Raw genomic sequence first — 13,116 nt, 5'->3', positions numbered from 1 at the left:
AAATCATACATTTGATTATCACAATCATCCAGACATCACATGTGGGTACTTGCAGGTTCAACAACCTTAGCCAGATTTCTATTCCCTAAACCAAAATTTCACTTCAGTCGTGGACCTAGAGCATGATAACCTCTTTTTAGTTCAGACTTATGATTAACAATGTGATAAACTTTTCAAAACCAATGCATGTGAAGCTCAATCAGCAAGTCCAAAAGTTCCTAAACCATACAAGGAACATCTATGTGTTCAATAATTCCAATAAGAAATTCAATACCTTGAGAACCCGAAACACCATTCATCCCAAGGAATTCAACACCTTTGCAAACCATATTATTGCGTACTCTTAACTTTTCGACGTTTAATAACTTACGACTACTATCTTCCTATGCCAAGCAACTTGAGATCGATTTCAATTAGTTAATTGTCCCTATTATGCTCTGAAATAATGGTTTGGTGCATCTCATGCCAAACATATGTACGCAAGGCACGCAATTCACTTGTAGTGTGTTCTTCTACGTTTTTAAACTCATCGTTTACAACACACACTCATCTACATCAAATATGCACACAATAACAAGTTTAGCATACAAGAGCACTTCAGGACATGAAACAAATCAATGCAATTGGGCAATAGTCTTTTTTGTATAAACAAAATCGGAAAATTAGAAACAGTTGACTGTTTTTATACTCATTTATTAGGTATGACACTTTTATTATTTGTTAAAAAAATTTATAGTAAAAGGTCAGTCGTGATTTTTTTGGTGTGTTTCAAATAAATATCAAACTAAAATATTAGTCAGTAAACTATGTCAATCAACAAAATGTTATATTACAATTAATCAAATACTCATTTATTCGACCAACTGGGACTATTGATAATTGGTTTTTCCCTTGTTAAGTTGGTAAATCTATTATAATAATTGAAAGTATGTCAAGTGGCAACCAGAACACAAAACCCTGCTCACTTATTTAATCAAAAACCAACAAATGAATTGAACTTGGAAATTCCCCAAATCTCATAGGTTTCGTTCAATTTTACGTGTGTGTTATACGAGAGCTGAAGTTATCCCAATCGATTCTGATCTAGATCTGCTCTAATATATTTCTGCTCGTTAATTTATAGTTGTGATAGTTAGGGTTAAAATGGGAGGTATTCGTCACGCCTCCTTACTTTTGATGTTTCTGTGCTTCGTAGTTGGGGTTAAATCCGACGCATCGGATCACAAATACAAACTCGGGGACCCGGTGCCGCTGTATGCCAACAAAGTCGGCCCTTTCAACAATCCCAGGTGTTTTTTCCTCTCTCGGTTTTGTTGAGTAATGTTACAATTAATGTGACTATTCTGTGTTATTGCTTTGTTTTTTTGTTTTTTCTTTTTGGAATCCCATCTTATTGGTCTCAGGTAATTCTCATTTTATGCTTTGTCTTAATTTTCTGGATCTGTGATAAGGATCTTATCTTGGAATCCCATCGAAAAATAGTTGTGAAAAGGAACGAAGGACTTGTTTGGTACATAGAAAAGATGGAAAAATCATTCCACGTACTGTGTGGAGTCTGTGGTACGTCTGCACAGTCGTGGAGGATATCGCAGAGGCTACGGTTCTAGTTCCATTGATATTTAAAACGGACGATTGTGGTGACAGCCGATTTTTATTGAAATAAAGTAAACATATTTAGAAATTTTGTGGAAAATTTTATGTATTTTTTCATTCAAAAGATTCAAATTAGGATTTTAAAAAAAGGTCGATTTTGAGAAAAGGGAGTCATCTGCCAAATACCAACAAGGAAAAACGTAACAACAACGAAAAATGTTAGGTGATACCATTCCATGATGCAGAGAAATCGCTGTGATCCTTTAAAGAACATTCCGTTATTGGACATTATAAAAAAACATTCCATGATGGTCGCTACGCCGAGAAATCGATCTGATACATTGAAAAAGCCCCATCAAAAGACATAGTCATGTAAAACCTGGATCTTTGATGCAGAAAGCGCCGTTGGTAGATTATAAACCTTGAGATGTCATTTCGTTTTCGCAGCTGTTCAGGAAATGTGTTTGGATAAAATTGTAAACGGGGCCTTATTTTCAGATGATCGTGTTTAAAGAAGTTAGAAATGTAGTTCAGGTGTTAGCTTCAGTCCCAATTTGTTGTTATTTGGATTATTGGTTTACAGTACATCAAGGTAGTGGATAGTTCTTATTTTCATAATTAAACAAAAATATATATTTCTTGTTAATCTTTTCCTTTACTTTACACCCGACTTGTTTGCTAGAGACTTAAGAAGGATGCATCTAATAAGTTACAAGATAAAAATATGAAAGAATGCCATTCCATGAGAGGACAAGGGTAATGGAAGACCTTGCACATGCAAATACTGTTGAATGATTTGATAATTGAGTTTGGGTTTATCATTTTATTGATCCTGTCCTGAAGATTAATACTTCTTGAATTCAAAATTTATCTGGAGTCGGGAAAAAGGGTTGCATGGGACTGTTCACCGCCACTTGCTCATGTTTTTCTGAAGAAGATTATTATGACTTGTGGATGTTATTCTGTTATTTAAAAGATAATTATTGGTAAATAAAATTTCATTAAATTGTGGCATTTGTAAATGGTTGATTATTTCATGTTATCGCTCACGTTGTTTTTTTAATTATTTCAGTGAAACATATCGATATTTTGATCTACCCTTTTGTTCTCCAGGTATCTCATATTATAATTTTTGTTTTTTTTCCCCATTTTTTTTGGGTTTAAGCCAATTTTCCTGTTTTATCTATAAATCTTGATCGCAGATGGTGTGAAAGATAAATCAGAAGCACTTGGTGAAGTGCTGAATGGAGACCGTTTGGTCGGTGCTCCATACAAGCTTGACTTTTTAGCTGATAAAGAGCCAGAAATAATCTGTAAAAGGAAGTTGTCAAAGAAACAAGTTGCCGAGTTTCGAAGCGCAGTTGCAAAGGAATACTATTTTCAGATGTACTACGATGACCTACCCCTGTGGGGTTTCATAGGAAAGATTGATAAAGATGTTAAGGCTGATCCCAATGATCACAAATATTACCTTTTTAAGCATCTCCATTTTGAAATATTTTTTAACAAGGATCGTGTGATCGAGATCAATGCACGTGCTGATTCTAATGCTTTGGTGGATCTTACCGAGGATAGGGAAATTGACGTGGACTTTATGTACTCAGTCAAATGGAAAGAAACCGAAGTGACTTTTGAGAATAGAATGGAGAAGTACTCCTCATCTTCAACACATAGTCGTCACTTGGAGATCCATTGGTTTTCAATTATCAATTCATGTGTCACCGTGCTCCTTCTAACTGGATTTCTGGCTACAATTCTGATGCGAGTTCTCAAAAATGACTTTGTCAAGTAAGGACTAGTTCCGCTTTTGCATTCAGGACATTGATGACTGATTACCACCTCTAGTAATATATATATTAAATTTATTTTTGCCACAAAAGATATGCTCACGATGAAGAAACAGCTGATGACCAAGAAGAAACTGGATGGAAGTACATTCATGGTGATGTTTTTAGGTTCCCGAAGTACAAGTCCCTCCTTGCTGCTTCCCTTGGATGTGGCTCTCAGTTGTTTACTCTGTAAGGACGTTTGGATGTTTTGAATTGCCTTGATTGATTCACTGAAGTTATCTATATAAGTTGCTTTCGATGATTGCTGGGCGTCAGATCTTTATTTGTTTAATGCACATAATTGACCTACTAACATATTTTCTTGTTCAGGACAACTTTTATATTCATACTCGCACTTGTTGGTGTATTTTACCCCTACAACCGAGGAGCTCTTTTTACTGCTTTGGTTGTCATTTATGCTCTTACATCTGGTATTGCTGGATATACAGCGGCTTCTTTCTATTGCCAGTTAGAAGGAACAAATTGGGTGAGTGGATTTGAACTTATTGGCGTTGCATTTTCTCTTAAATAGCTGATAGCTTTCCTTTTTATGTAGCAATTCAGTTTGACTCCTGTTAAAACTCTTTTGTAACCGCCCATTGTGCAAGTATTTTTATCATTTGATAAAACAACAGGTCATAGGATTGACTTCGTCATGCTTGATTGCAATCAACTGTGTGCCCAAGGAAGCCGAGGAGGTTGATTTGCACTTAATTTTCCAAACTGTGATGTCCTATTTGGACTTGAAAAAGTGGTGTATCATTATGTATGTTAACAGGGTACTAGGATTGAGTTCTTCTGATTCTTAAACGGATCTGAACATTTAGGTGATTTGCAAAACCAATGCCATTTGTGCATTAGAAAAATCTATTTGCAGTGAGGGTACAACGAGTTCCAGCACTAATGCCTTCATTGTTTTCCTTCCTGAATTGAGTTCATCATGCTTGATTGTGATAAATTGTGTTGTCAAGGAAGTCTAAGAGGTACATTTCCACTAAAAAAAAGTCGTGTTGTCCTATCTGGACTTGGAAAGGTGTGTATCATTATGTATGTTAACAGGGTGCTAGCATTGAGCTTTGCGAGAAAACGTTCTATTTGTCGTCACAGTTCCCCTTTTTGGAGGGCAGGGGTGGTGCTGCTTCTTAAACAGATTTTAACGTTTAGGTGATGGGTATACTTAATGCCATCTGCCGTGCCAATTAGAGAAAACTACTTGCAATTAGGTTACAGAGAGTTCCGGCAGTATAAAATATTAACATGGATACCCTCAGCAAATTGTCTTTTCTCATCCAATCACTCCAACGTATATGATTAACAAAATCTTTTAGATTCTTAACTTTGAGATGTAGAAGATTTTTCTTGCCTTCTGTCTTTCATTCCATTTACTTGAAGTTTCGGGGAGATGAATAAATGTTGTGGCAGTGCATAGTCATCCTGGTTCTTTTTTATTTTCGTTGAGTTTGAGTTAATGTAGAAATGGCTTAATCCTTGAAATTTTGGAAAACTCTTCTTCGAATCTTAAGATCAAATGTACTATTTTCAAGTTGCATTAAACACAAAAGCCTTGGCACTAACTTATAACTTCTATCTCGTCTGGGGTTACAGACTGGGGCGGGAAGCACTACCTGTAAAATATTGGGATACTAAAAAGTGGCTTGTTCTGTTGATTTTGAGTTTTAAGAAAGGCTGAAAACTTTTCGATATCTTTTCTTGCAGATAGTTGAACTGAAACCGAGAGAGAACCTGTGTGTACATTTGAATATTCTAATTTTTTTAACTGCTTCTCAGGGTTAATGAGTTGAGAAGGTTTACCGGTGATTTTGGGTTTTGTGAGGAGTGGGTGTGTGAGGTCTAAGGGAGGCTAGGTTTAACCATTGGTTTGCAGGCTGAGTTACAGGTCAGCACAGATCCTCTTTTATCCACCACACTGCCACCCTTACCTTGAAATATAGGACAAGACTGGCCCTTTGCTTTGTGCTAGAAAGGTAGGGAATGAATCTCATTATTATCCTGTGGAAGTAAAAGCAAACGGTATGGATATGCCTGTTAGTCACCCAATCAATATTTCCATTCATTTAGTGCATATAAATATATTGGTTCATTAATGGGTTTTAAAAAATTTCGTCCAAGTTGGGATGAGCATGTCGGCTGCAATTCATAAGAAACTCTGTGTACCATCCTTTGTTCTAGAAACAGATCAGATCACTTATCCTTTAAACAAAATGCTAAACAAATAAAAAAACTATTACCTATTTTTCTATCTCTGTGAGTTCTGATCTCTGTTTGTTGCAGACGGCTCTATCTCTTTACCTCATATTTAAATTCTTCATTTGGCAGGTCCGAAATTTATTATTGACTGGAGGCCTCTTCTGTGGGCCACTGTTTCTCACCTTTTGCTTCCTTAACACTGTTGCCATTACTTATCACGCCACTGCCGCCCTTCCATTCGGGACCATTGTGGTTATTTTTCTCATATGGGCTCTCATTACATCACCTTTGTTAGTATTGGGAGGGATTGCTGGAAAGAATAGCAAGGCTGAGTTTCAAGCTCCATGTCGTACCACAAAATATCCTAGAGAGATTCCACCACTACCTTGGTACCGTGGAACCCTTCCTCAAATGGCAATGGCTGGATTCTTGCCATTTAGTGCCATTTACATTGAACTTTACTATATATTTGCGAGTGTGTGGGGTCACAGGATTTACACCATTTACAGCATCTTGTTCATTGTCTTCATTATTCTCCTAATTGTCACTGCATTTATTACTGTGGCATTGACGTATTTTCAACTTGCTGCTGAAGATCACAAGTGGTGGTGGAGGTATGTTATTTGGTCCTTTTTTAAGTAATACTGGATATTTTAAATGCATGATTTATTATATGTATGTAGGCTTCATTTTTGGATGACTTATGTCCGATTTTGGCCTCTGTATGTTATTTGGCTGTTTTTTTAAAGTAATATCGAATATTCTAAATACTTGATTTGCTGCATGCTGAGGTCATTTTTGGTTGGCTTGTGTCAGATTTTGGCCTCGTAATATGCATGAAAATAATTTTTTTCTGGAATGGCCTTCAATGCACGTTCGAGTTTTTCTTTCCTCTTCTGAAAAAATAATTAAAAATAAATGCATTGAATTCTGGCAAAGAGATGCGCATACCATAATGATTATTTAATCTGCCCTAAGTCATTTTCCTTGATCCACGTGAGCTTTGCATTGTAACCCAACCTCAAGACGTACTGCTCCCCCTCACTTTCAAAACTTTAATAAGAGTTCCTACATCATTATTTTTGAATTGTTTTTTGTATTGTACCTGTATTTACTGTATGTCCTCTCTTCTGGGTGTCCTAGGTAGCAAGGCAACTAAATTGCAACCATTTCTTCACCCGCATAACCATTTATTAGCCTAAAATAGTATAGTTAATAATTGAAAGACATTGGTGAGACCACATTTACGCTGCAAATCGTGAATGCACGTGTGGATGACCGGTCACATTTAAATAGAGCATTAAAAAAGTTTTCTGTTGATTTTAGTCCTACCACCTTCTTGTTCCATAGTTATCTGCTTCTTCTGTCATCTTTTCAGATTAAGTAGGCTTTAAATCTCTTATCAAGGTGTCAACTACAAAACTTCAATTGAGTGAGAATGTTTTCGGAGTTTCTTTCTGAAAACAAAAATGTTTAGTGATGATAATTCCTCATTTCCCTTGACTTATCAGGTCTTTTGCATGCGGTGGATCTACTGGCTTGTTTATCTATGGCTACTGCTTGTATTACTACAATGCGCGGTCAGAAATGTCTGGTTTCATGCAGACCTCGTTTTTCTTCGGGTACATGGCTTGTGTATGCTATGCTTTCTTCCTCATGCTTGGAACTGTAGGCTTCCGTGCTGCTTTGTTTTTTGTGCGTCACATATACCGCTCAATAAAGTGCGAGTAACAAATCAGATCACATGTCAGTATTTGGTCCAAGTTCAACAGGTATGCTTACTGCGTGCAAAATAGATAAATGTTAATAAGAGTCATTACGCTTCAGCTTTACGATCGTTTGTTGTGTTAAGTATCACATTTTAATAGACTTGCACTTGAGAAGTATGTGAATTAGGTCAGCGGTGAACGGATGTAATTCCCATTGATCCCCAAACTGGGATGACAAATGAATTGAGGATTTGATGTGGAAGCTTGATGATAGGAAATGTCCATAGACTTGTGAAATTTTCTGTGGGTGATGCAAATGTTTTCTGTCTGGGATTTCATGATTAATTAATATTGAAATATTAGAGTTAGAATTTCGGTTTTACATTCAAATTCGGTTTTGTATTTTTTGTTTTTCAGTTTTGTAGAGTTATGCAAGTGATGTGAGCGATGGTTATACTCCTATGCTTATATCTTGCTGTTTAGGAATAAGGACCTCAATATGAAGTGAAGCTGTGAAGGAATACCTAAAAATAATTTGCTTGCGAATTTCATAAAAAAATTAATTAAACGTAATTGCTTGGATTTTTCATTGAAAACGAACAAATTGACCAAATCAGAGATGGGTTCATTCGACTGGTACCCGAGTTAATCAAATTTTTTTTTTAAAAAAAAAAACGAGGATGATAAAAATTAAAATTTATTTACAGAAAGTTATGATATGTATAGAGGTTTGTTTGATAACTTTTAAAATTATGAACGCCTCCATCATATTATATTTTATATCCTCGACTTTTTATTTATCTTATATCTTTTGGGAATAAAAAAAACTATTATGAGACGGTCTCATATATCAATTTCGTGAGTCGAATCTTTTATTTGGGTCATCTATGAAAAAGTATTATTTTTTTATATTAATACTTTTTATAATGAATATCGGTATGACTGACCTGTCTCACAGATAAAAATTCGTGAGATCGTTTTGTAAAAACTTACTCTCTGGGAATTAAATGTTTCCAAGCAAAGTTGGTATCATTATCAAACTTTAAGCAAGGTTTAAAAAAGCAAGAGATGGAAGATTTGGTAATTTATAACAAAGCTCTTATTAAAATGGAGGTTCACATGTTCCAACACATCAAAACTCAAAAAGACTAAAAAATATAGGTTCCAAAAAAAACTCAAAATTATTTTATTATAAACAATATATTATGTTAATAAACATGTATTACATAAATCATGGAAGAGTGATGCAAGGATCATCAAGTTCTTTAGGCAGAACAAAATACACATTTATCTCATGTAAAAGGAGATTGAAAATTCCTCAGAAGCATAAAATTGATATTCAATCATATAGCTACAGTTTACAATTATCATATATATATATATATATATATATATATATATATCTCCATGGCAATGTCACTGGAGAGTCGTGTATAATGGCCAGGGAGAAATTACAAAAACAGAAGTCATTGCAAAACTTCACTGAACATACATGAAACTACACGAAAAATTGCACGAACCTACTAGCATTGCTAAATGTTAATAGCTATCATATGGATGAGATCTTTACGAATTTATAAGCAGTGGCGAATCGGCAGTTTCTCCCATCTTCAGCAGTTTCCATACGTTCTCTTTCTCCCAAGCACCTTTTATACGGTATGAAACCCTTAAGAGGATTCCCAGAGTTCGTCGAGAGTTGCTTGCTGGGCTGTAGTTCATCCTCTTTGGATTTCCTTTCCACGGAGAGTGAAACAATATTTGAACCGGTGGAAGACCCTTCCTTTTCTTCATCTTTCTCCGGCATCTCTTGTGTGGTTTTGAAAGGCGTTGTATTATGCAACTTGTGAGTCGAATGTGACACATTTCCACAAAGTGTTAACCATTGGGAACGAACCAGAGAAGAGGCTTCCCCAGGGCAAATATTGTTCTCTGTTTCGCCGCAGTGTGGTGACTCCGAATTATTCGGCAGAAACCTTACTGGCATTACATTGGATGAGTATAAACACCCTTCGGCTCTTTCGAAAAATTCCAAGTTTCTAGCCTCCAGGGCAGGCTTAGATGGTTGGTCAGTGACTAGTAATGTCTTACCAAACAGCTTCAAGCATTGCACATTTGATTCATTTACTGCTTCTTCGAGGAGAAAACTGTTTTGGGGCAAAAGCTCCAATTCCTGTCATGTTAGAAAGCTAACTTTTTTTAGTTGAGGAAGCATTTACTAGATCAACAGATTAAATCGGATCAAGCAATTACCAAAGAAACTTTGTCATCTGGACTTGATGAACAAGAATTAAGAGCAATGGCAGACGAGACCGATGAGGAAGCGCCATTCGGCATACCGGGTTTCCCCCCAGCACATGCATCCGAGCCAACTGCCGATAACACAGATGTGGGAGATTGGTTTTCATTCCCCGAAATGGACGGATTCGGAGATGAAGACCTTGTTGGTTTCTCAGGTATCACAATCCCCATTTTGACTGGACAGACCAGTTTTCGAGGATAAGGGTGTATCGGTTTTCTTTTCGGCCTAGGGGGAGGAATTTCGATCGGTTTCGCCGAATCGGGATCGCCACAATTCGAATCACGCTCGACCTAAACACAACATTTACCTTTCCCATCAATCCACTACTATAAAATACACAGCTGTAAACTAAAAAAACTGACGCATAAGCAGCAAGTAAGACCTTGGAGAAAAACTTCTGAGCATGACTCCGAATTTGCACAGCTGTTTTTGTGCCCACATACTCTGTAGAAAGTTCATAAAACTTCTCCTCAAAATACATAAAAAAAAATAATAATAAAAAAAAACAAACAAGAACACAAGCTTAAAAAAACACCAATTTCAACCAAAGAAACACCTTCTATTTTTCTCCAAGCTCGACCATAAAGTTTCAAAGCCTCAAGAAACTTCTCGTGCTCTTCTTCTGTCCATCTTTCTCTATGTTTAGTGATGGTATACGGCTTCCTCGCCTATTTGAATGATTGAAGCACAGTCAAACAAGGGGCCAAAAAAAGAAGAAGGAAAACTCTCCAAAATATAAAACTAGGGAGAGTATGAACCTTTGGAGCAAAGTCATCCCAAGTACCAAATTTCTCTTTCAGACCAGAGGGTGTGTCTATTTCTAGAACAGTTCTGTCCTTCATTGGACCATTGCTACCATTTTGTTCCTATAGATATATAAATACATATAATTCTTGTCTACGTTGTTACAGTAACAGAAAGAACAGAAAGGGTTAAATTAGCTTAAACTTGCCAGTACAGCCATGGATGCAGAGATCATTAGTTCTCCAGCCTTCTGACCCAAAAATCCCGAATATCTTTTTCTAATCGGTGGATGAGTCGTTAATTCAGAGTCTCTGTGAGATCAATCTTAGAAAAAATTAACACAAGACCACCACTGGAACCATGAAAGAATATGGCATCTCCATCCAATATCCCCGGAAACTTATTGATTCGGAGATGAAAACTCGATAAATCTTGAATCACTCTCTGAAAGTCCTTGATTGATTCAACAAACTACAAACAGGGCAGCTCTTGAAACATGATTTGATTCCCCATATTCAACGAATGGAGCGGAAAATTTGCAGAAACACAACAAATGGTTGGTCGTTATCGGAAAATGATTGAAATAAAGAGAAGAAACAGAGGCAGCAGCCAAGAAACAATCCAAAGATACAGTCGGGAACAGGCACTCGAGTGAAGAGAGCCCAGATTTTTTCCAGCAGAGAATTGAGAAAAAGATGGAACCCAAGAACGAAAACAACATAAAAAGTTACAATAATAAAATAGCTTGGAGTTTGGTTAAGAGGTTGGGGCAAGAAGATGACGATGCAGAGGTGCCACGCCACGGCCTCAAAGGGCAAAAGTACTAAATAAATAATAAAAAATAATTTCTTTTTAAAAAACTGGTGGTCAATAAATCCACTTGAAATGTTGTGGCTGAGATTATCCAAAACACGTGGCACATTAATCCAAAATCCAAATATATATATATATATACTGAGAAATTCTATTGTGGGACAGTATTACGAATTTTTGGATGAATTGATTCGATCCATAATTATAAAAAAAAAATTTTGACATAAAAAGATTATAACTTTTCATAAGTTAAGTCAGGTCGAAGATATGTTTAACAAAATTGACGTGTGAGACAATCTCAAAAAATTTGTAATTATTACTAATAAATGTAAAAATAAGTATTTTTAGCCCTTAAAATAATGGTTTCTTTTGGAAGCAACTATAGAATAAGATGGCCTTTAAAATAAAATAAAAAATATATCAATTAAAGAAATTATATTAAAAAAATCACAAAAACATAAACTATTCAATCAAATTAAAATTGTTTTATATAAACATTTATCATGTTGGAAAAATATATTTTGAATATATGCTAAATATTCTCCGCAATTTTTTTGTCATAAATAAATTTGAATTAGTGCGAAAGATTAATAGCTTTTAATATGCGACTCGTGTTAGATAAAATGCATTCACTTTTGCACTTTTTGTACTCCAAAAATGAGAATTGATTTGCATGGATGGTTGACTGCTTTCGCCTTTTTCTTTTCATGACAACTGGTTAAAAATGGGATTTCATTTCAATCATAAAGTGCACATTTTTAACTTAAAATATCATAAATTTTAAATTATTTGATTAGTCATATATAGCATCCTCTTAGAATTAAGGAAAATATGTTTACATGATCACATTTTTACCATTTCACTAGAAAAAAATATGAAACAACTCAAGTACGAAGACAAAACAAATTCTTCTTAAAGAGAAAATGTTCAATACTTGACCGAACTCGTTTTCAAGTATCATCACAGGCAACATCTTAGACCATGTAACTTTTTAGAAAATGGCAATAATTTGCCTGAATCTGACATTATTTATTGTAAATATTTGTAGGGATATTTTGAACCTTTATGAATTGGTTTTGCAAGTTGTGAAGGCAAAGGCAAAGGCAAAGGCAAATGTAGTTTCCCCTAAATGGTAAACAAGCATGGGCCACTCCAATTAATTATTTATGGTTGGAATATCTTTTCAAGGGACCAGAACTTCCTTTTTCTTTCATATATTACATCCCCACAAAACGAAATTATTTGTAGCCACGACAACATCCACTCCAACTTTTCGAAACTCTACATCTAAGAGAGTTATTTCATATCAACGGTGTTCACAGATGAAAGTGGAACATATCAAACTTCATTATACAAAGAAAATAGATTTTTGTTTATTTTTTGCGATTTTTATGTTGTCATATTTCAGTTTGAATCTATTATTTTTTTCTTTTTGATAGTTATTATCATTTTTTTGATATGACGCTGATGTGACATCAATATGAAGTTTATTTAATAATAATGTGTACAACTCACATCAACAATTTCTATTTTAAAAAAAGTGAGTGCGGTTTACAATATATGTATTATCATCAACTCTTGAGAACATGATCGAGGTTGGAAAGAAATAGTTCGATGTTGATATTTTTGGAAGTTTTCGTAGTAGATTGCATCAAACTACTGACTTATATGATTTGGTTGACCGTGTTAATTATGAAAGATGTCGTACAGTTACATCATATCTTAATTGATAAGATTGGAAAGATAAAATTCTTTATTATGGATTTGATAACTCGATATATTGACATTCAAGTAAATGCAACTCTCATATCCACCTGTTTTATAATACGAGGTTATGTTATGTCATAATGAACGGACCAAAAGTTGTATCATACACTACAAATTATAATTTTTGGTGTATATATATATATATATATATATA

At 35.1% G+C, this 13,116-nt stretch overlaps 2 protein-coding genes across 3 annotated transcripts; one reads left to right on the top strand and one right to left on the bottom strand.

Moving 5' to 3' along the window:
- The first annotated feature begins 939 nt into the window (after positions 1–939).
- On the top strand, positions 940–7,741 carry LOC140974141 (transmembrane 9 superfamily member 3-like). Of its 2 annotated transcripts, XM_073437418.1 has the most exons (8): positions 940–1,289; positions 2,666–2,706; positions 2,796–3,381; positions 3,474–3,611; positions 3,753–3,909; positions 5,760–6,244; positions 7,142–7,402; positions 7,527–7,741. In XM_073437418.1, exons 1-7 carry the CDS (start codon positions 1,144–1,146, stop codon positions 7,359–7,361), a joined length of 1,773 nt encoding a protein of 590 aa, XP_073293519.1. In that variant the 5' UTR covers positions 940–1,143; the 3' UTR covers positions 7,362–7,402; positions 7,527–7,741. The 2 variants fall into 2 exon arrangements, with proteins under 2 accessions (XP_073293519.1, XP_073293518.1); XM_073437417.1 differs by having other exon boundaries at positions 7,142–7,741.
- A 937-nt stretch (positions 7,742–8,678) lies between these two features.
- LOC140974140 (protein REVEILLE 1-like) lies at positions 8,679–11,198 on the bottom strand. The gene is made up of 5 exons (XM_073437415.1): positions 10,397–11,198; positions 10,195–10,306; positions 10,021–10,082; positions 9,590–9,928; positions 8,679–9,509 (listed from the first exon to the last, which is right to left on the bottom strand). Exons 1-5 carry the CDS (start codon positions 10,478–10,480, stop codon positions 8,889–8,891), a joined length of 1,218 nt encoding a protein of 405 aa, XP_073293516.1. The 5' UTR covers positions 10,481–11,198; the 3' UTR covers positions 8,679–8,888.
- Between the last annotated feature and the right edge of the window lie 1,918 nt (positions 11,199–13,116).

This window comes from Primulina huaijiensis, chromosome 3 (assembly GCF_012295235.1).
Source record: "Primulina huaijiensis isolate GDHJ02 chromosome 3, ASM1229523v2, whole genome shotgun sequence".
NCBI lineage: Eukaryota > Viridiplantae > Streptophyta > Magnoliopsida > Lamiales > Gesneriaceae > Primulina > Primulina huaijiensis.
This window is presented reverse-complemented; position numbering and strand designations above follow the sequence as displayed.

Excerpts from the sequence above, each read along its gene's own strand:
- LOC140974141 (XM_073437418.1), top strand. The coding sequence starts at position 1,144 with ATGGGAGGTATTCGTCACGCCTCCTTACTTTTGATGTTTCTGTGCTTC. Across the intron at positions 3,382-3,473 it reads CTCAAAAATGACTTTGTCAA|ATATGCTCACGATGAAGAAA; the intron begins GTAAGGACTAGT and ends TTGCCACAAAAG. Across the intron at positions 3,910-5,759 it reads AGTTAGAAGGAACAAATTGG|GTCCGAAATTTATTATTGAC; the intron begins GTGAGTGGATTT and ends TTCATTTGGCAG.
- LOC140974140 (XM_073437415.1), bottom strand. The coding sequence starts at position 10,480 with ATGAAGGACAGAACTGTTCTAGAAATAGACACACCCTCTGGTCTGAAA. Across the intron at positions 10,307-10,396 it reads GGGATGACTTTGCTCCAAAG|GCGAGGAAGCCGTATACCAT; the intron begins GTTCATACTCTC and ends TCATTCAAATAG. Across the intron at positions 9,929-10,020 it reads CTCAGAAGTTTTTCTCCAAG|GTCGAGCGTGATTCGAATTG; the intron begins GTCTTACTTGCT and ends TGTTGTGTTTAG.